Source organism: Galeopterus variegatus, unplaced genomic scaffold (assembly GCF_000696425.1).
Source record: "Galeopterus variegatus unplaced genomic scaffold, G_variegatus-3.0.2 Scaffold580, whole genome shotgun sequence".
Lineage (NCBI taxonomy): Eukaryota > Metazoa > Chordata > Mammalia > Dermoptera > Cynocephalidae > Galeopterus > Galeopterus variegatus.
The window spans coordinates 111,970-134,967 of record NW_007726691.1 but is presented as its reverse complement, the minus strand read 5'-3'; the positions used below and the strand labels follow the sequence as shown (position 1 = coordinate 134,967).

The 22,998-nt window shown below is 49.2% G+C and overlaps 1 protein-coding gene across 2 annotated transcripts in view; it reads right to left on the bottom strand.

Annotated features, from left to right (window-relative positions):
- Window positions 1-22,918, bottom strand: part of POU2F3 (POU class 2 homeobox 3) — a 76,977-nt gene extending 54,059 nt beyond the window's left edge. Inside the window, exons 1-2 of one of the 2 annotated variants that reach the window (XM_008570199.1) lie at window positions 22,823-22,918; window positions 15,822-15,890 (exon numbers count right to left, since the gene is read on the bottom strand). In XM_008570199.1, coding sequence (XP_008568421.1) covers window positions 15,822-15,890; window positions 22,823-22,850 — 97 coding nt within the window. In that variant the 5' untranslated portion in view covers window positions 22,851-22,918. The remainder of the gene's footprint in view (window positions 1-15,821; window positions 15,891-22,822) is intronic. The other variant, XM_008570197.1, reaches the window with a different exon arrangement.
- Window positions 22,919-22,998: the final 80 nt, after the last annotated feature.

The window sequence follows — 22,998 nt, the reverse complement described above, 5'->3', positions numbered from 1 at the left end:
AATTGGAAGTGATTCAAAGCAGAGCGCAGAAAGCAATACATAAAAGTGGATGACAGAATCAGGATTAGAAATACTTTGGTAGGCTCTAATGGGAGGCCAAAACCAACAAGATAAAATGTAACAGGAATAAATGTAAAACCCTGCCTTTAGGTTAAAAAAATCAACTATATAAATCAAAGATAGGGGAGGCTGAACTATACACTTAGAAACAGTTAAGATGGTAAATTTTATGTTATGCATTTTGTATCGCAATAATTTTTATTTATTTATTTTTTGGAGGCTGGCTGGTAACAGGGATCGAACCCTGGACCTTGGTGTTATCAATACCACATTCTAACCAACTGAGCTAACCAACCAGCCCTTGATGACAAATTTTTAAAAAGTGAGGCAAATATTTTTTTTATTAGGGAATTATATTTTGACAAATAATATAACCTGGAAATCTGCTTTTCTTCATACTGAAGTCAGCTAAAGTAATCAATAGACATGCTCCACTTTTAAGACCACTTGCTACAATATGAAGCCTGATAAAGACCTTCTTCAGCAATATCAATAACCAACTTCAAACTGGAACCAAGAATAGAAATAATCACAGCTGGGCCGGCCCGGTGGCGCACTCAGTAGAGTGCGGCGCTTGGGAGTGCGGCGGCACTCCCTCCGAGGGTTCGGATCCTATATAGAGACCGGTCTGCTCACTGGTTGAGCGCGGTGCGGGCACGACACTGAGGGTTGCCATCCCGTTACCGGTCACGAAAAAAGACAAAAAGGGGGGGGGGAATAATCACAGCTGATACATAAGGAAATTAAAAATTCAAGTGTGCATATTTTACGATACTTTACCATCAAAATTGCCATGAGAATTAAATGAAAATTGGTTTTGTTAAGTGTGATCATAATAATATTGTGCTTAAGAAGGAAAATGTCCTTATGTTTTAGAGATGCATGCTCCTATTTAAGACTGAAATGCTATAACGTCTATATTTTGCAAGAATATATTCCAGCAACAAGAATGGCAGAAATTTGATGGTTGTGGTGAGTGGGCAATGGTACAATGGGAGCTCACTGTATTAATCTGTACTTTTGTATATGTTTGAAAATGTCCACAATGAAAAATTATAAAAGAAAAGAAGTTATAAGTAAAATACTTCAGGAAAAAAATAGATGAAGCAAATAGGGCAAAACGTTAATGATTAAATCCAGATGATGGGTATGTGGCTGTTCCTTAAAGTGCTTTTTCTCTTTTCTGTATGTCTGAAATTTTTCAAAATAAAAGTTAAAAAAAATCATCAAGGGAACATTTGAAAGCACCTGGCATAGTGTCTGGTTCATAGTAAGTGCTAAAATAAGTGTCACTGGACTTTGCCTTCTTCCCCAAACGCTGGCATGGAAGTGCAGCAGACTTCCTTTGCAGCTCCAAAGAGCAGAACAAGGGCCGATGGTGGAACCTGGGAGGAAGCAGCAGTACGGGAAGAATTTTGTAAAAAAAAAAAGTGCAATTGTTCAACAGCGAAACCTGCAGTTTCAAATAGACGGAGCTCCCCATCATTGGGGATATTCAAGCAGAGGCGGCTTATTTCAGGGCTGTTACAGAAGTGGTTTTTGAAATGATGTGGCAATTGGATAGCATCCAAGGGGGATCTCAAGTGGCCTCTAAAATTCCCTCTACCTCTAAAGTCTTCGGATTCAATGAAGTTGGTTGAAATGTACCAGAGTATTTTCTTCCCCTCCCAGAAGCTCGTCACTGTCTGCAGCATCTACAAAGAGAGGCACAGGGAGGACCAAAGACCTCTCTTCACCATTTCCCCCTGTCCTGTTTGTTCTGCACACAAATAAAAGATTAAGTACGCAAAGGGGAGAAGAGGGGCAGAAAGGACTCAAAAAGAAACTTCAGAGTTCTTTATTTGGAGGTCCTAGGGGCAAGTGAGTGATATCCATGCCAAGCTGAAAGGGCCACCAAGTGGGATCTCTCCAGGCCTCTTTTGGTTCTCATGGACCCCTGGGAACCTCCAGGCTATCAGGCCTCCATGGCAAGAAAACGGGAGGAGGGTAAACACCTTGGAACCCTGACTCATGGGGTGGCAGGGACCTCAGAAGATCAGCCAGGCAAATTCCCAGCCTTTGGGAAGATGAAGTACTATTATTCTCCCTATTTTACAGGTAAGGAAACTTCAACAAGGTTAGGTGATTTGCACAAAGTGACAGAGCTTTTACAGTATGAGCACAGGTTGGGAATGATCCTTAGGGGGAGACAAAAGACCTATGGCTCCCACCCCAGTGCAGAGTGTTCTTCCCACTCTAGCATCACTTCACTGGCATCTCTTAAATGTGGAGACTGACTGAGGACTCATCCAAGGCCCAACTTGCCTCCCCCGACTCTAGTGTCTTGCTGGTCCCACACTATCCAGGATTGTTCATCTCCATGAAAGAGCTCCCAACAAGTAAGAGGCTGGGCTGCAGTGGGAGGGATTTGGGTTAAATATGAAGACAAATCTCAGTCCATAGGTTTGGGATTAAGTGTCCAAAAGAGGGTAAAAGGCACATTGAATTCTTGGGGAGCCCCTGGATTCTGGATAGAATCTCCTTAGGCCAAGGTGACCCTAATACCTAGTGGAGTCCTGAGGAGAAAGTCCAGGATCAGTATGCAGGAGGGGCCCAGTATCAAGAGCAGCTTCCACCTCCTCTCCTTCTCTTGGCACCCACTGGACAACAGATAAGCAGTGACCTGTGCTGCCTGGCCAGGCCCCCCAACACCAGAAGCTGGGCATGGTCCCCCTAGGAGGGCGCCTGCTTTCCCACCTCGAGCTGAGCCAACAGCCCAGCCTTGCGGGCCTGGCTGATTTGCATAGCTTTGGCAGCACTGGGATGTGAGTTTGCCTGGGGAGCAATTCTCTGGGTGAGGGAGGTGGAAGTGAGAACCAAGAACTGTTCAAGCAGGAATTTTCACTTCTGCCTGGTAAACAACGTGGAGAACGCTCAGCAATGGGACCGAGCCTCTCCCATTTCTGGACTGCTCTCTTCTTACCAGCTCCGCTTCCCAGTATAACCCAGTAAGACTTCAGTGATACTGTATGACCACTTGGCAACTTGCTGGCACTTCCTGGGTTAGCAATTACTAAGGTACCAGGACCTTGGAAACTCTCCTGAGCAGCCAGCCACCAGAGCAAACCATGAGACTTTTAGCCTGGTAACTTAAGCCAGTCACAAACAATTTTTCCAGAACCCCCACCCACACTATGCCTACCTTTTTTGGTACTTGAAATTCCTCCAAGGAACTGGGAAGTACTGTCTAATGGTCAGAGTTCAGTCCAGAGAATTCACAGTAAACTGGGCTCTAGGGTCACTTTAAAAGCTGTTTTATACTGGACTTTGGGCAAGTGGTTTAATCTTTGTAGCCTTCAATTTCCTTTAAATACTAAAACAAAATCTTCTGTCCCCATTCCTGTTACCTCCTTCTTAGGAGACAAGGAAATGCCTGGGAAGGAGCTGAGGACAATCCTTGAAGCCACCTGAAAAACAGGACACAAGAGGACCTATGATGGATTGCGGGAAAGGCACTGGTTTAGTAGGGAGGTCTGAGTGTCCTCGGTCAAGTCAGGGTGTGGATGGCAAATGTAAAGACGTGACACATGCGCAGCCACACCCAGGGCAGACATCACTAATGGATCACAGCTCCCTTTTCCTTTCCCTAAATTCAGTGCTTGGAAACCAACACCAATGATCAGAATTGACTGTCCGGAAGACGTCCACTTGCTACCCCAGGACTAGATGATCTTTCAGGTTCCGCTCACCTCTGACGGTCTGTCGATTTGTGCATTTTCATGATTTGAAGCTTCTACCTCTATGCCAGCGGAGAGAACAACAGAGTCAACACAGACAACCTCAGGCTTCCTGTGACATGGCCTGCTGAGCATCCTGATGACTCTTCCATGTGCGCAGTCATGAGATCAAACCCCGAGCTGGCTCTCTGACCTTCCCACAGGTATCAGGAGCCTGGGGCCACGCCATGGGGGACTGAGCACCCCTTTGCTAATGAGAAGCCCAGCATCCCCCCAACTTCTGCTACAAGTTTTCATGTCATTCTTTGGTAAAAGAAAGCCTCCTCACCAAGGTCTCTTAATTTGTTAGGAGCTACAAGCCATGTTTCTCATCAGTCTGAGCTATGGGGAGGGCTCTCTGGGGCTCACATGTCCCCTTCACCTCCTGTTGGCCACACACTGATGTGGCAGTCATCATCACAGGGACACAAAGTAGGAGGCAGGGTCAGGGACAGAGTGGAAGGAGCCTCCTGGACAGATGGCACCAGGTTCCAGAAAAAAAGTCTGGGGACTCAGGCCACTGCAGCAAAGGATGGGGCCAGAAGACCCAAGTCTCCCATCAAATCTCAAATCATAGACCCCTGACCCTAGCAAAACAAAAAACATTCACTTCAAAGGAAGTTAAACAAGCCCTGTTAAATAAGAGCTCTGTTCTGGTCACATCTCAGAGAAGCACCCTAGCCGCTATTTTTCTATCACAGCTTTTTTGTGCTATAGGGGACCACAGAGACTCCTAGTCCTGTTTCCGCCATTTATAAGTGAGGAAACCGAGTTCCAGAAGGGACAAGTGATGAGCTAAAGATCATGCACCCAATAAATGGCAAAGCAGGTACAAAATCACAGAGCTCCACTGCTCAGACTTTCCTCTCTCACTGTCAGCCCCTGGGGTTCTTTAATCATTGATTCCAGAACAGTGCCACTCCAGCCCTCCCTCAGCCTTGAGAGGGGAAGAGGTTCAGAGAGGTTTAAGATTAGTAAGAAACTGGGGGGCCCTGTCCTAGCCCTCTTCCTAGGGCTAAGGGAAGTAGGGGTGAGAGGCAGTGAAGAGGGAAAGAGCAGAAGGAGCTACCAGAGAGAGGGATGCAGTTGGGCCCTGGTCCTCCTGTGGTCACAAAGATGTCCTTTGTGCAGCTCAGAGGGGCATGTGTACAGTGAGAAAGCTGAGTCAGGAGATGCTGTCTCACATTTGTAGAACAACTCATGCTTTTGAAAGCAGCTACAGATAGGCTTCCATTTCATTCACTCCTCACGATTCGTCTTACAGATAAGGGAACCGAGGCTGGGAGAGGTGAGGTAACTTGCCCAAGGACACAAAGGGAAGGAACTCAGATCTCCCAGTTATGGCTCTGTGGTCAGTGCACTGGCCACCAGCATGCCTGGCTCACGGTGACCTGCATGGCAGCTGTCCCTTTACTTGGCAGCATATTTTCAAGTCCATATCTGATTTGATCCTGACTCCACCTATGAGGTCTGCACTGCCAGAATTACTGAACTCCTGCTTTACCAGTGATTAAACTGAGGCTCAGAGTGGTTGGGGCTTGTCAGATGCCACACAGCTATCTTCTGAGTTGAGACACCAGGTCTTTCCATCACACAGTATAATGCTTCCAGGGCCATGCTTTCCTCTCCTTTGAGGACTGGTGTTCCCAGGGCTGAGAATACAGGTGAGGGACAAAGGGGGTCTCTGAGGCCTGGAGAAGTTGGAGCAGAAACGCTTGTGTAGAAGCCTAGAACCAGGGGACCCCAGGCCAGGGTCTCAGAGACTCCCTGAAACTAAGAGTTGGATGGCACGGAAACCCCCCCAGGATATGGTAGCAGCAGGTAATCTGGTCTTGGGCCACTTCTAAGAGAAGAGTGATGGGAAGAGGGGAGGCTTTATCCAACAAGACAGCAAAAAACAACAAAACAAAGACAAAGGACATGCTTCTGGGGCACGGAAGGGGCTCCTAAAGAAACACCCATCTTAAACTCCTGCTGTGATCTTGGGGAAGTCATTCCCCTTCTCTGACTCCAGTCTCTTCCTCCATAAAATAGGAGAATAGGGTAAGATCAGAGAATTTTCAAACCTTTTGGCAGCAGAACACTGTTTTCAAATAATGATTAATCAGTAGCTGACATTTATTGAGCATTTACTATGCACCAAGCTTTGTAGTAAACATTTGATACACATGACAGCATTTAATCCTCACAACCACCCAAAGAGTAGGTGCTTTCGTTATCCCCAATAAATAGATGAAGAAACTTGAGCCTCAGAGTGGTTAATTAACTTGCCCAGGGTTACTGATTAATAAACCATAGAGTAGAAACTTAAACCCACATCTGTTTAGCAGCAAAGGCTGTCCATACTCCATCATGTTATCTTTAAATGAAACCTCAGATGGAGCTGCTGCAGAAATTCAAGGGAAAAAAAGACCTTTAGATTTTCTGGAACTATCAACATCATCGAGTTTTGTTGAATCTGTCCCAACTCTTACCACTGGGCCCTGGGAGGAGGGGTCTTTCCACCAGCTCCTTCTCCTTCTTCCTGCCCAGGTCCCTACTTTCTGAGTAGAGACAGACTTGAGTTAGGAACAACACAAGGAGCCCACGGTGGGTTGAAGTGACAGACGCATCCACCTGGGAGGGCTCCCTGTGGAGTGACCATTTAGCTTTGGTGACTGCTGATGGGGCCCATCATTCAAGCTTCCAACTCCAGACTTGTGGACACAATAGAGTGCTGACCATGAGTGAATTCACAGGCAAGCCTGCTCAGGGAACAGTCCAGACTCCTAACTGAGGCTCCCTGGATCAGCTGTAGGGTCACTGCACCCACTATGTGGACACTTTGTCCCCTGATACTAATAATAGCAAATAGAATGACTATCTGGCAGGCACTGCTCTAAGTGCTTTACAAATGTGGACTCATTTAATTCTCAAGCAGCCCTATGAGGCAGGTGCTATTATTAGCCCCATTTTACAGATGAGGAAACTGAGCAGAGAGTCTTTAAGTACTAACTACAGCAAGGTCAGTGTAGGCTGGGGGAACAGAGGACCCCCTAGGATCCTAACACTTGAGAAACTTAGGGGTACAGCAACTCACATCACTCAAAGTGCCTTACAAATACTAACCGGTGTGTCAAAGGATTAGAGTGTGCTCACAGATCCCAGCATCTGAGAGCTGGATGTGGTTGGAGAGACCCTCAAGTTTAGACCCTTCATCTGATGCACAAACTCAGGCCCAAAGAGGGGAAGTGACTTGTCTAAGGTCACAGGTTGGTGGTAAATACGGGTCCAGAATCCCTTTGTCTTCACACCTCCTTAGCCAAACAAGAAAGGGCAGAGATTGTTTCTCCAACTTCACGATAGAAAAACAGATTGGGCTGGCCAGTTAGCTCAGTTAATTACAGCATGGTGTTATAACACCAAGGTCAAGAGTTCAGATCCCCATCCCATACTGGCCAGCTGTCAAAAAAAAAAAATAATAATAAGAGAGGCTGAGATAACTAGTTGTGGTCACCAGAGGGAGGTAGGCCTGAGCCCAAAACTAGAATTCACTCAATGGTCCTCACCCATGAGCCCAGACATCTTCAGGACACTGAAGGGGTAAACTGAGCCCAGGTGCAGGAGAAGATAGAGACCCACCTGGTTCCCCTGCAAGGCAGAAGCCATAACACCCAGCCCAAAGTGATTCCTCCGACCACTAGCAGGTCTCCAGGGGTTTGCAGACATAGGGTGGGAGGGAAGCCAGCCAGGTGCACGCCTCTCTTTGATAACTTTGAACCCTGGAGATGACATTTGGACGTTTGCTAACCGGCTTAACCCCTTTTGTCCATGCTTCCCTCCTCAAGAAAACCTTAATCATCCTCATTTGAATTTCAAATGACCTCTCCTCTCTCCCCCTCCCCACCTCAACAGGCTTTGAGGCAGGGATATGGAAATTCACCCTGCAGTATGGAAATCATCTCCCTATGCAAATCAGGCACTGAGACCCCATCGTCATAGCAACCACCCGGTTTCCTCTCCTTTTTGCACCTCTCTGGGCTCCCTGGCTTACATTTTTTGTTCCTCTTTCCAGCCTGAGCAGCTAAGGGGTGGCCAAGTTCCCTACTGGGAGCCTTGCTGCAGACAGGTGGGATGTCCCTAACTGGGGTGCCCAGCAGGGCTCAGACCTGCCAGGCCACTCACCTGCGCCTCTGCTTCAATCCTGGACCCGGCACACCCAGGCAAGGCCGACCACTGTTTTTTCCAGGTTAGGTTAAGCCAAGGATGGTCTGTGGTGGTAGGGAGTTCTGAAGTCTGGGGGACTCAGAGAAACCCCCAGAGGTGGCTGCAAGAGAGGGGAGACCTGGGGGGCTTCAGTGCTGCAGTAGCAGGAGATAAAAGGCACTACAGGGAACCTACATGTAAAATCCATGCAAATGAATACCTATTGTTTTTTGAGTCAACAACAGCACTGGTGCTTTGGGGAGATGCCTGCAGCTCTGTTTCCCATGCTCCTGGTTGGCACAAGGGTCTGCCCTCCTTGAGTCTCCCAAGGTGCTGCTGTGATCCCAGGAGTGCCCATCAGCAAGCTCACCAGTCCATGGAGAACTCAGGCGGGCACTTTAAACTGTCAGAGGCTGAAGCCCCTAGAAATGACATTTGGCCACTATTGAGGGCTCTGGTCATACTCTAATCTTGCCCTGCCCTGTCCTGCCAGCCTCTCAGGCTCAAATGAGGGGGAATAAAGCCCCAGCTGGGATGACCTCATGCAGCTTCCCTTTTAAGTACTCTCAGCTCTGAATCTGACCCTCTGTCCCCAAACCAAAGGTGTGGGGAGTGGGGGTGAGAGGGAAGCAGATTTTCTTGTCCCCTTTGCAGCAATTCCTAGGCATGGGTCATCCTAGATGAGCCCTTCCATGGGGAAGTTGGTTAAACACAGGAGCCGACTAGCAAATGCTGTCCTGGAACTCCAACCGCCCATCTCCCCCACCCCTCCAGTAGTTTCACAACCCCCTCAAGGACCCAAGCCTGCCCTGAAAGAACAATCTCGACCAGAAAAGAAGACTGCCGGTAGATGTGCCCCCCACCCCAGGGTTTTGGGGTGGGGGAGCAATTTGTGAGTGTGATCTGTGTGTCTGTCTGTCTGTGTGTGCTTGCGGAGATGGGGTGGGACAGACAGTCAATGTATTTCAGTTGCTTGGGTTTTGGCTGCTCCTCAAGCCCCTAAGACTTGTCCTAATTTGGTTGCTCATTTCTCTTTAAATTTGTTTTCCACTTGTTCAGCACTTTTCCACATCAGGTGCTCAATGCCCTAATTGTTTCTGGAGGCACAAGGTGGACCCAAGAGGCCAAAAGCATTTACTCACTTCTTGGGATGGGGGGTCAGCAATTCGAGGTGCCTTAGTGAGCAGCCTGAGTCTGCTCAGTGTCCAGTGTCCAGTCTTGAAGTCTGCTATGTGTGTGGGTACCATTCCACTCCTGCCAGCAAAGGATGGACTGGGACTGCCATCAACACCTCCCCCCTAGTATCCAGAGTGGGAGTGAGAGGAACACTAAGGAGGTCATAAGAAGTACCCAGGGTCAGACGCTTCCATTACTCATGGAATTCCAAAGAAAAGGGACATTCTTATACACATGAAAACTCCTCCAAGGCACTGCACCTCAAAGTGTGGTCCAATGACCAAGGTTGATCTGTGAGCTGTTTGTTAAGGTCAGAGACCAGATATGCACAGACGGTAAGAGTAACAATTTAGAAATGTTGATAGCACATCCGAGCACGGGATCTTCCTGGTGAATTGGGTGTAGACCAGTCTGGGTGCTGTTGAACGTGCGCGGTGGGCAGGAGCTGAGTACTATCTTGCACAGGAAGTCTGGGTGCTGGTCTGTGACACACTGGAAATAGGAACAATTGGTCCTCTACCCCAGGTCGTTTGAGGAGCAGTGCTCTATGGCATGACTACTGATGTCCTAAGGGGAACTTTGGAGGTAAAGGAGCTCATGGATGTCCCCCACCCAGCTCCCTCACTTCTGTCCCCTTTCAGGTTGGAGAGGAACAGAGTCCAAGCTCTTCGCGGGGATGCAGAGATGGCAGCTGGGGTCAGGGGGGTATTTCCTTAAAGAGACCTCCAAGAAGAAGAGGGAATGGTGTCGAGAAGGACTGGCTCAGCCGTTCGTGGCTCATCTGAGCAGTATGATCCTGGCCTGTCTACTCTGTGGGGTTGGCATGGGAGTCTATGGATGAGGAAGTGTCTGTAGTTGTAAGTCATGGTACATGTGTGAGCTGCTGTTGTGGCTGTCTTATGTGCTAAGGTTCTCTGAGACAGGCAATTGTGAGTACCACAGGCTGCTCCCCTGAGATCTCCAGCACACGGGACCACAGTCTGCAGCCCAGATGGTGGTTGAAGCAGAACCTTCTAATTTTTCTGTCACAGAAACCAGAAACAAGGCAGGATGGAAGCCGGTCTGGTTTGAGAAGGCCAGAACAAGAGGCACTGGGTTTATGCTGCAGCATGAGGGTCTTAGGTGAGATATAAGAAAGGACTTCCAGACACTGAGGATTATATCCTATAAGAATAGGTAGCCAAGAGAAATTGTGGGGTTGGCTCTTCTTACACATAGAAGAGAGATGAGGAAAAATAAATATCTAAGAATAATAGATTCTCTCATTTTCCAGGATGGTTTTGAATTGTCTACAAAGGAAGAGAGAGACATAGACCTCTGAGAATCCCTGTATCTTCGAGAATTCACATCAGTTTCCTCTCGACATCTGGAAGGCTATGGTTTCATTCATCTCTCCCAGAGAGATGAGGGCTGGAGCAGGTACAGACCGAGGCTCAGACCCTAGAGACCACCTAGCCCATCCCTCTGTTTTATTCCTATAACACCCTCCTCCTACTATCACGACAAGGAAACTCAAGTCCAGGGCATAAGACATAGGAACTTGTCCCACATCTCTCAATGACAGAGCTTCATCTTGTCCCCTGAATGTTTGTAATAATCATCAGCTTCATGGTGGATTGTGTATGGTGGTGTATACTTTTCAAAGTACTTTCACACACCACTGTCATTTAACCCTACAAAGGGACAGAGTGTGTGCATGTGTGTATGTGTGTGTGCTCACATGTGCCTCATTTAGAAATGGCTGTCAACAGGAGACTCTACCACACCTTCCCCTAAGTCTTACCTCCTCATCATGTACTTCCTAGATTTCTCCCGTCCTCTCTGCCATTCAAATGATAGTTTTATTAATATTTGGATTGAAAACCACACTCATCTCTAAAAGTCTTCTGCCTGTTCCTACCAGGAACCTCACCTCTTAGTGGCAATCCTCAGCTTGTCTTCTAGGGGGCACAGTAGGGAGGAGACAGTGAGGCCCAGAATGAACTGACTGTTAGAGGGAGTTTCTAGTCTTGGGTCAGTTGCTCTTTCTTTCTCTGGGACCTTATGAGAATCACCAGCCACTCTGTGCCTCGGTTGTGCTCCCCTATAAAGTCATGTCCACTCCTTCTTGTTAAGGCCACATTGAAAGTTCCTAGGATTAAGTGGCGAGATTTTTGCAAAGGGTCCCCGAAGAGCTGACTCACCTTGGCAGTCCTCCTGGAGGGTGGGACAGATGTTAGTCATTCCACCTCACAGACAGGACAATTGAGACCAAGGAGAAAGAGACAACTAACAAAGTCCCGTCCCCTTCCTCATCTCTAGCTTCCCCAGGGGTCCCCTCTTAGGAGTCCTTCCTTCCCAGATCTCTGAGCACGACAAGGGTGCCAAGGCACTTGTTCCATGGTCATCTGGTTTTGGAACCCCACCCCACTCCCCCTGTCAAATGACAACTGAGCCTGCAGTGGGGAGGATGGGACGGTACACAGGATGGGAAGCTGGTGAGGACTGAGGAGAGAGGGGAGAGGTTCTCCCCGGGGCTAGACTCTCACCCTCCACTGTTCACCAGAGGGAATGAATGAGTTGACCCTAGCCCATCCTCTTCCCCAACAAGCACCTTTCAGCTCCTTGGACTAGATCAGTCTGTCCACGGGGGACTTGGCTCCCCTCTCGCCCCTCTATGCCACCCACCATAATTTTGGCATCTCCCCTGATGCTGCCATTCTCTTGTGTCCTCTGTCCTTGGTTCCTCGTGCTGGCCCCCCAGTCTTCCTGCCACCATCTTTAGGTAGAAAATTGCTAGTAAGACCCAGTCTTAATTCTGTCATTTGCTGGGTATGGGACCTTAGGAAAATCAGCTAACATTGTTTCCCACCACCATCCTCATTTCCCTCATCTGCAAAATGGGACAATAACACCTCTCACATAGTTGTTGTAAAGGTCAAGTGCATGAAGTGTTCGAGAATGCTCTTACAGACACAAGTTGTCACTGTTATCCATGTAACCATGAATTTCTGCACTGGAAAATAAAGCTCCTTGAGGACAGGAACTCTTTCTTCATCTTTCCGAGCCCAGGGTCTGACCCAAAGGGGTCCTCCACGGAAGTTGGTTAAGGGGCTACTAACTAGGTCAGAGAAGAGATCGGAACCCACACAGCAGGACAGCTGGAGGTGGCGGAGGAGAACACGCTGAAAGTCAAACTGAAAAGAAGGGAATGGGGAGGACCCAAGAATGGGGTGAAGAGAGCTCGGCCCTCAGGGAACCTGCACACAAACGCAACATGTGCAAACAGATGCGAGAGAATTTTGAAAAGCAGAACTGCGCACATGTGTTTTAGAATTCATCCCCTAGAGATTATCTAGTCCAAAACTATTCTTCTGTGGGGAGGAAAATGAAGGTCCATGTAGAGAAAATCTTGCCCAAATAATATGCAGGAAGTTAATGGCAGACCCAAACAGGATGGAGCTGGACAGGCCTGAGTTTAATTCCTGGTTAAAAGCTGTGTGATCCTGGGCAAGTCGGTTTCTCACTCTGAAACACAACTTCCTCATTGACAAGTGGAACAATAACGCCTCTATCTCATAGATGTATTGGAAGAATGAAATGAGGTGATGTACATAATGTGCCTGCTATGGGGAGGGGGCTCTGTAAATGCTACTGCTCTTTCCCTCCTTCCTCCGAGCCCTCTGTTTTCTCCTCCCTTGTGATTGAGGCCACTGTGTGACCAGCATGGTCAAGAGTCACAGGGTTTTAGCCACATTGGTGTTCGGAGGTTGTCAGTTACAGACCTGGCGGCTTTTGAAATGTGGGTAAGGATATATTCCTATCAACCACTTAACTGAGAACAGAAAAAAATCGTCAGCCTCAAGAATGAGGGAAAAATAACCAGACATAAGGAGGTAATAGGAAGGACCGAAAAGCTGATAGTTTAGAAATCTAGAAAGTGCTTGGCTTCAGTCCCTTGTGGGAGGGAGGATAGGGAAAGAGTACTGGACAGGGGCTCTGAGCCTTCACCTGGTCCCTAGTGCTGCCACCAACACTCTCCATCTGTGCCTCTGCTTCCTCAGAGGCCGGAGGAAGGGAAGGCTGGGACACCCTGCCAGGCCCCCAACCGGGAGGCGTGTGTCTGGGCCTGAGAATGCTCTCCCTTGCATTCCTGGCCAGCGTGGAGGGGAAAATTCACTCCCTTTCCCAGCTCTTGTGCCCCTTGGGGATTTCACACAGCACAGAGGGTGCTTTCTAGATCACCTTTGTTTATAGCTCCTTTAAAACCCAGAGACAAACCACCCCTTAATTCACGCACTGCTGGGAAGGCGATTCTGTCTTTTAAAAATCCAAAGGAAGCGGTTAAACCAACGTGGTAACCATTGTGACTCATAATAAACTTTCCTCTGTAAAAAATGAGTCAGAACGACTTTCCAGGAAGTTTGGTTACTTTAATTAGCTACCTCTTTTTTCTTGCCCTTAAAAACATGTGGTAATTTGAGGATCATCTAAGTATTGATGCTACCAGCCACGGAGCCCCAAAGTGAAAGACTTCTGGGGGGTAAAGTTCCAGACAGCACGAAAGTTCCAGACAGCACTGTCTCCTTGGAGGTGAGGAGTACCCACACAGAATCCCTTCCTCACTGGTGAAAGGGGCAAAACCAGTCTCCCAGGCTGACCCACTTAGCCTGGGTGAAGGGGCGAAGGGCACCCCAGCTACCTGTGGCCCCAAGACGCTCAGCAGCAATGCCCATTCTGTATGTGACAGAATCACCGAATCTTAATGATGCCATCAGAGGTAATGATGATCGCAGCTGCCATGTGCCAGGCACTGTGCTAAGGGCTTTAGACATCATCTCAACCCACTCTCTAAGATTGGCATTAATTTTCCCCCTTTACAAAAGAGACAAGGATAAATTAAGCTATCAGGTCATGCAGCCAGTAAGCAGTAGAACTGCAAATTTTATCCCAGGTCTGTTTAACTCTAAATCTATACTCTTCAAAGGTTATCTGTTCCTGCCTCCTAGGGAGGCAAAGTGGCTGATCTACCGTCACATGTTGAATTGGCAGTAACCCTCGATGACAGCCAGATTCTGAAGGTCCTAGCCTATGTCCAGATTTTTTCTCCCTTAACCTATTCTGTATGTAGCTCTCACAGTCACAGATAGGAGGCCAGAATCTGCTCAGATTGTCTATAACACAATAACCTTCCTGACCCCCACCCAGATCTGAACCCCCTTCCTTTCAGGGTTCTGTGTGGCTTGTTCTCACTCCCAACACGGTTACCCTGACTTGGTCACAGCACCAGTGCCAGTGTTAAGTGCGGTCTTCTTCCCACATTGACACTCTCTTAGCTGTGTCCACACACACTGAGGAAATGGGGCCCAGGTGAACGGTGTTGGCTCCAGCCAGTCTGCATCCAGGAAAGGACAAGCTAACTTCTCTGGATCATGGCTCCTGACTTTTTTCTAGGAAAGAGTGTCAGTATGGGGACTGAGCCCATCATTCGCCAGCTGAACTGATGTGAAATCCTTGCCCACGTTCTTGAAATCAAAGAAAATTTTCTTCTCAACTGAGAACAGGTGCCCCACTTCATAGACCTTTAGTAAAACACACTCAGCTAATAAATTAATTGAAAAATGGGGGCAACTGACATGCACTCTCCTTAGTCCAGGTGTTCCTATACACAAAGCAAAGCATAACGCTGCAGTATATGTGTATTGCTACCCATGCAAGTAGACATTGTTTTAATATTAAATTAGGGAGCAGAAAAGTTTGTGATAAATGCATACTGCAGATGTCCCCACCCCCCAAGACTCCCAATTATCTTGTACCTGATCCTGAATTTTTAAGCTTCAAGAATGAAACTATGAAACTAGACTGCTCCAGAAGGCTTGAAAAAGATTTTAGCTTTGGGAGACATCGATTCTCTTCCAGTTCTTACTTCTAAATTTCTAATGATCCAGATGAAAGACTAACTGAGGTCTGGTTGGGATGCTATTAAAGTTATTTGGTGGTGCTACAATTTATACTCATCTTTCTTTAAGTTCTTTTTAATTATACGAGGCTTTCAAAGCAAGCCTTGGACTAGAGCTATGAAACTTTCTCCTCAATTCTGTTCTGTCCCCTTTCTCGTTTTCACAAAGCAAAGTGATTTCCAGGCACCAAGCCTTCCTCTCTAGCCTATTTACCACCCACACGCACATTATTTGGAAGGGGAACATTTGCGCAGGAGCCCCTTTGCTTAGTTCCTGGAGTAGGACTGTTGAGAAATCTGGAGTTAAAGGCCCTGGTCCCCATCTGCTGAGGACAGGTTCTGCCTTCTATCAGTCAGTAGCAGCTGGAACACAGCATGCTGCTTCTAGGGGTGTTGGAATGGCACATCAAGAAGTGAATTTCCTCCCAAAATCTTTGGTTTGGTTTGGTTTTGTCTTTAAGGATCTGCCCTCTTCCTAGCCAGTTGCAGAGGTTTTGTTCCACTGTAGACCAATATTTACTGTTCAAAGGCTCCATGGTCATATCCCATGTCTCTAGGGAATTTCCTCAGTTCCTAAGACCCAGCTTTTGGGTCTGATTGGCTGAAAGACCAAGAAAGAAAGAGAGAGTACAATGCTCAACAATTTCTGACAACTCTCCCCCATCCCCTGCTTTGCTGTTTCATTCCCCAGAAGAGAAGACCCTTACCTGGCTCCACCTGGCTCAGAGTGCTACGAGCATCCGTGGAATCTGCTACATCCCCACTCATCTTGATATCTGCAGGGAAAACACAACTGATTTTAATAACAGGTCACAATTTTTCTTGCTATGACATATGTGGCTTTAACTAAATAGCAAAGATGAATGTGTAATTACAACAACCATCAGACTTTCAAATTCCTGATTCCCGAACATACAACCATTAGAATATTCATAAGCTCTGGGGCACGCATCCCCTCCTCCTGTGCTTGCCTCTTGCCTTCTCTTCCCTTTCTGCAGCGCTGCTGCAGGGCCTCTCACCTTTTGCATCATTCATTGCCAGTTCCTTCTATCACCAGGACTCAGTTGGCAAAAACTTAACAAGGGGAGGGGTACGAGGTAGGGGGGCACCTCCCATTCCCAACTCTCATTTCCTCTGGGATTTGAGTAATTTATTTTATTTTTTAAAAGTGGCATAAGAAATATCCCTCTCCCCCACTCCCTACTCTGTGCAGCAAAATAACCTTACCCTGGAAGGTAAGAGCATGCTTTAACCAAGGTTTGCCTTCTCACTTTTCTTCCCCAGTTCCTGCCTCTGCTCTCTGTCTGGTTCTCAGAGGTCAGCCCACTGTCTGGGGATCAAACCTTAGCTTAATGTCACCCTCCCTGGAGATCCTGTCCTTTGAGGATCCTTACCTTGTCTCCTACTCCTTCAACTGGCTCAGTGAGAAAGGGCTGGCAGCGGGTCAGTGTCCCACAGACAGAATACCTACACCAGGCCCTAGTCCCTGCCCCCAAGCTTTGAGGATCCTTACCTTGTCTCCTACTCCTTCAACTGGCTCAGTGAGAAAGGGCTGGCAGTGGGTCAGTGTCCCACAGACAGAGAATACCTACACCAGGCCCCAGTCCCTGCCCCCAACTGCTGCTGGTCCGCTCTGCTTCATTTCAATAAATTCAACATTTACCCATAACAGACAGCTGCCACCACCTATGAGGCCCCTAAGTCTCCCCCGGGGTCAGCAGAGGGAAGGAAAGAGGCAACTTTGAATTAACTCACTCTCTCTGGACTCCTCTCCTTATTAAACCACCCAAATACTGAAGCCGTTAAAGACAGAAGAATATTTTATTCAAATCGTGTTGACACCCCCCTCCCTTACCCCCACCCTCTTCTCCGGGGCAGCACTTTAACTCTTTCAAACCAGATAAAGTCTTGGTGAGCCAATTTGCATTCTCGCTCCCCAGCCAATCCCAGTCAAGCAGGCAGTCTTAATTTGCATCAGGTAATCAGGCAGTTGGCAGTGTGGACGCCAGAGGTCTGGAGATGATCAGGATGAGGGAAAAGGGTGGACCTAGCCCTAGGAAAAGAGGGGAGAAAACCTACTTTTTTTTTAAGGGCAACAATGTGCATGGCTCTGGCAGAGATTTACAGCACTGGGGTGTAGTGACTATGGTACCTGGCAGGACAGAGATAGGGAATCCAGAGACTTAGAGCCCTAAGAACACCCCAGTACAGGAGGGAGTAAAGCAATCTTAGGAGTCACTGTGGTTTAAGCAATTTTTTGAGACCTACCAAATTGAAGGAAGACTCCTAGGCAAACACTTGGAGCTCTTACTTTTTTTTTAAGGGCAACAATGTGCATGGCTCTGGCAGAGATTTACAGCACTGGGGTGTAGTGACTATGGTACCTGGCAGGACAGAGATAGGGAATCCAGAGACTTAGAGCCCTAAGAACACCCCAGTACAGGAGGGAGTAAAGCAATCTTAGGAGTCACTGTGGTTTAAGCAATTTTTTGAGACCTGCCAAATTGAAGGAAGACTCCTAGGCAAACACTTGGAGCTCCATAGAGCCCTACCCAGACACCCAGACTGTGCTGCACAGTCACTGAGCTCCAGGGGAAACCCTGCAACCATAGTCCACCTCTCCTCCCAGGGCACTGTGTTTAGGAAGCATCTCTTGAGCCTAACCTCAGTTCTTCCTGTGGCAGTTTCAAACTTTTTGTACAGCCTGCCATGCATGAAGGTGCAGCATAACTAGTGTGGCCCATCTGGACACATTTGCAAAGGGCCTCTGCTGCTGTGCCACTCACCTTCTGTTCCAATGGAGAAATGGGCTTTGCTTTGTCCCACTCATGAATACTACCCCTGGAGCCAGTGCCTAATGCAGATCTGCTCAGCTCACACTTCACCACAGGGATTCCTCAACAGTGTAGAGAAAAAGCCCTCAGTCAGAGGCTGCCACTGCCCCAGGAAGTCTCCCCTCTGGTGGTTTCAACCTGCTTCAGAAGCACCAGCACCGGGATTCAGAGCACAGGTTTTGGAGGCAGGCAAACATGGATTTAATCCCAGAGCTTGCACTCACTAGCTGGGGGACCGTAGCCACATATTTGAGTGTGAATATTCTCACCTAAAAAACGGGAGCAATGATACAAACCTCCCAGGGTTATTGTGAGGATTTAAGGCACCAGCACCGGGATTCAGAGCACAGGTTTTGGAGGCAGGCAAACATGGATTTAATCCCAGTGCTTGCACTCACTAGCTGGGGGACCCTAGCCACATATTTGAGTGTGAATATTCTCACCTAAAAAACGGGAGCAATGATACAAACCTCCCAGGGTTATTGTGAGGATTTAAGTGAGATACTGAATGAAAACTGCCTGGTATAGTTCCAGGCAAAAAGTAAACACCTAGCAAATGAACTAATTAAAAGGACACTGGCTAAGATATCAGTCCTCTTTCCCTCATGCCCCTCCCTGACCCCTTCCTCCATTACAATGAACACCTTTGGTTTTCTGTCTCAGCACCCTTGTAATTTGTCCTTTATCTGGGAAGTCATTAGGATTTTCCAAATTCTAACTTCATAGGAATAGGAAAAAGTTAATAGACAGTGAGGCTGGGATGATGGTCAGAGTCTCTGAATCAACTTACTTCAAACTCCTGACATTTAAGAACTCTTTAGCTAAACCATAATTTTATGCCTGTAACCCAAACTCTCCTCCAACACCCGTTCCCTACGTCATCTTTAAATACACCAAGAAAGCATCTCATTCATCTATTAAGGTGGCTTAAACTGTAATCTCTATCATGTCTAAAAATACCTTTGGAAGGAGTCAAAGGCCCCCCTCTCTGCCACGACATCTTCTCATTTGATATACTCATTACAGGAGCAACATGGTGACAAGGACATTGGACAGGACCTCGAGCCTGAACAGAGGAGCAGGGTGAGATGACCTGTAAAATCTCTTCTTCAGTCCCATAGGATGCTAAGATGCAGAGAACCTGTTCCTGTTGGGTAGGAGGCTGAGGCTGATGGGTGGAACAAGCTCTTGGGTCTCAGCCTAAAAATGGGCCAACACCGAAACTTCCCAAGACGATGTAACCCTTCACCTGTCGGACAGCACTTGCCAGGGATGAGTGAGAGAGGTGTGGGGTGGGGCCAGGCTTCTCTGCTTATCTCAGCCTGCAACTGAGTAGGCTCCTTGCCATCACTCCCTTCCCTGGGGAGGCTCTGCTGCTTTGTGTAAGAGCCCAGATACTAGACAAAGACCCTCATCTGCCTTGCCTGGCACCATCACACCCCGAAGCTGGCCCTGCCCTCCCTGTACCTTGGCATGACCCAGGAGCAGCACTTCCTTAAACATCTATGAACTATAGGATGGGCGGAAAGCCCAAGAGGCAGCACCTCTCCCAGGCTGAGGCTGAGTGTCCACAGTGTCATGGGCCTCCTGGGGCCAGTCTCCTCTGGGAAAGCAGAAGCCCCCTCCTTTCTCTCCCAGGGTCCATCTTCATGTCCTTGGAAGAACTGGCACTCCGTCTTCTCTCCTCCCTCACTCACCTGCTGACAGGGCACTTCTACCAGGAGGACTTCAAGGGACCCACTGGTCCCACTTCTGAGCTGGCCAAGGCTCCAACTCTCTCCTGAAGGAGACGTCTCTTCTTCTCCCTCTCCTAATCAGGCCTTCCAACCCAAATGGTATTCCTGAGCTCTAACTGGCATCCGTCTGTGAGACTCAACTCCTCTTTCCTAACTCTGGTGGGGAACAGCTCACAGTGAGGAGAAGGGCTGAGAAAGAGACACTCTGGGGCCAACCAGGTGTCCCCCTCCAGCTGGCTTCCCATTGTTTTCCTCTGTCTCTTCTTCCCTCCCTGACTGACTCTTGTCCACCCCTCCACCTGGGAGATGGGGAGTCCCTGTGTCTGGTGACCTCATGCCTGCTCAGGACTTCATACTTCCATGTGAGAGATGCTCTATAAAGTACAAAGTGCTGAAGCTCCAGGCAGACCTGAATCGTGGCTTACACTGGATTATCAGAGCAAAAAGACAGGGCTGACTCAGGGGCTGCGGTGCTAGGGGAGCCCTCGGATGGGGACCTGGGAGCAAGCCTATGCCCTAGTTTGTGTGCTCCTATTCTTCCCCCTTCCCCCCATCCAAACTGTTCCAGTAAATCAATTGAGGAGGAGTCCCCAAGGGCCCAGGACTGGGAATTCACAGGGAAAGTGCTGTTTATCAAGAATCAGCAGGATACAGAATTACTGTGGGGGAAAAACAGGACGCAAAAGAGATCAAGTTTTCACAAAGAGGATCCTGGACTAAGGGACCCTAGAGAGAGGCCCATAATGAGACATTCCACAGAAGGACAAGAGACCCTCCCTCACAAACCCCCAGGAGAACCCACACTGAAAGATCTTGCAAAGAAGACCTCGAACTGAAAAGCCCACCACGAGGATCCAACAGAGAGAGCCCTCTAATGGGGACCCTGTCAGAGAGACTCCACAGAAAGTCCCAAACTGAGGGACCCCTTGGAGGTGCCACTGAAGGGGAACCAGACACCACAGAGGGCCAAGTCTGAGAAATCTCACAGGGAGGTCCAGACAGCCCCGAGGGGAAACAGACTAAAGAAATGGGCTGGGGAAGGCCAGCAAGTAAATGCAGAGAGAAGAATCAGGTAATCTGCCCCAAGGTAGATGGAGACCCCACCCTGAGGAGTAACCCCTCCTTGGGTTTAGCTCCATCTCCCCCATCCCCTTTGTGTCAGAACTCCTGCCCACAGGGACGGGGGTGGAGGAGGTGTCTGGGCTTCTGAGAAGCATCTCCCAGGAGTTTGCTCCAGGGGAAGGCATATGGGTCTTGGCCCTCTCCCCTCAACCTCACTCCCTCTTCTGCTCTCTGCTAGATCCTCTTAGTCCCTAGGCTGCTGCCTTGCTGGGTTCCAGCAATCCCACCTCCTCCCACTTCCCCCAGAGCAGGCACCTCCAGTAGACAGGAAGGTGGAAAACCCCCAGGAAGTCTCTGATCTTGGTCCTAAAGAACCACTGCTTGGTCCCACCCACTGTCAGGGCCCAACTTTTGGAAGTCTTGCTCCCATTTAAACCCTGGCCTTCTAGTAGAAGTGAAGGAAGGAAAGTGCCTGCCCAGGGGATCTGCCCAGCTCCACGTGGGTGCCATGTGCTCTGGAAACAGATTTCCCCCAGACCCTGGATGACACACTGTTGGATGGTTCCCTCTGCCTCCCCTAGCCCCTCCTGGCACATCCTGGGTAGCCACTCAGCGTTAATACCTTCTGCCAGCCTGCCTCTCACTCAGCCCTGCTGGGAACAGTGTTTGGGAAACGGCACCCTGGGTACCCCCTGAACCCACTGCTGTTTTGTTTTCAGGATTGGTAAGTCCCAGGAAGAGCCAAAATCTCCGCCCTGCTCTGCTTCTTGGTGTGGGTCAGAATTGCCTCATCCCACCCCTCCTCCCAAAAGAAGAGCAGGTAACAAAATTCCCACCAATAGCCCTGAAATCCTAAATAAAGATCACTGGGTCCTGCCCAATTTGAGAGATGAGTTGCTGGGTTGGAAATGGCCAAGTCAGGTGTAGCTTTCTTCACCTCGAGTCTGTTTTTTACTCAGGTCCCCAGACCTCTGTCCCAGACCAAGCCCCATACCAAGCCCAACCCTTCAGCTTAGTATCCCCAGGCCTAGCTGTAGAAGGAGGAATCAGCAGGGAGAACAGAGGGGCCTTGGTTCACTCCATGCCCACCTATCATTCATTCACACAGGGGAAACTAACTCCTGGCAAAGCATTTCCATCTCCTAGGTTCTCACCCCTCAGGAAAGGAGGGCATGGGATATGGGACTGAGAGGATGTGTCTGTCACCACCCTCTCTCAGACACATAGATGGAAGTACCGACCCCACAGGCCCATGTGCAGGCTATTCCTCCTGCAGGGTCCCACAGAGCTCCCCAAGCAGCCCCTGCACACAGACTCCCCACCCCTCCATGCACTGAGCCTATAGCACCACCAAGACTCACAGAGCAGGTGGTAGGCACACCTCCCACACATACACACCTGGAATGCATGTGCAGATATCTTCAGTCCCCACAACATGCCCCCTCTGGGGTCTGCTCCACTTCCTCTCCCAACACACATGGGGACAGGCAGACACACCTCTGACACATGGACACATGCTTCCACAAGTCCTAATCAATACATGTGTGGAATGGCACCTGCCCCAGGTGTGCCTCCGTACTTGCTCCACCCCCCCACTTCCTCCTACACCCCCCCCACACACACAAATGCCCACTTTGCCTCCATCTCACACAGATGCGCAACACCAAACACGTAACATGTGGATACACGTATTTTCCTCACTTACGCACTCCCAGGTCCACACCCCTGGCTGAGTGCGTGAACCACCCATCTCCTGCACCCTCACGAGGCTTCAACAGTTCAGCGCACCCAGGTACCACACAGCCGCCACTCCCCAGATCCGGGGCTTCAGAAGCCCCCGTACCACTGCCCCCAGCCCCCTCCCTCGTTCTTTCTCAAGGTTTCTTTTCCCAGGCTCTCTCTCCCTTTAGACCTCCAGACACCTACCCACGCCCGCCGCTGGACGACCCGCTGTCCACACCGCCCTCTCCTGGCCGCTGGGAAATAAGCCCCCCACGTCCCAGGACGGTGTCCCTCTCCTTCGTCCCTTCCCGCGCACAGCGACACCTGTCAGAGCTCACTCCCTCTGCCCCTCACCTGTGTGCATGGGCTCCAGATTCACCATCCTGCCCCAGGCAGGGCCAAAGCCAGCACCTCCCCAGGCCCCTCGCGTCTGCCCCAGCCGGGCCCCCGGGGAAGCCAGGGTCTCCTTCCTCCCGCCCCCGGCCGCCGCCGCCGCCGCCACGGGAGCCGCCGCCGGAGCCGTAGCCGCC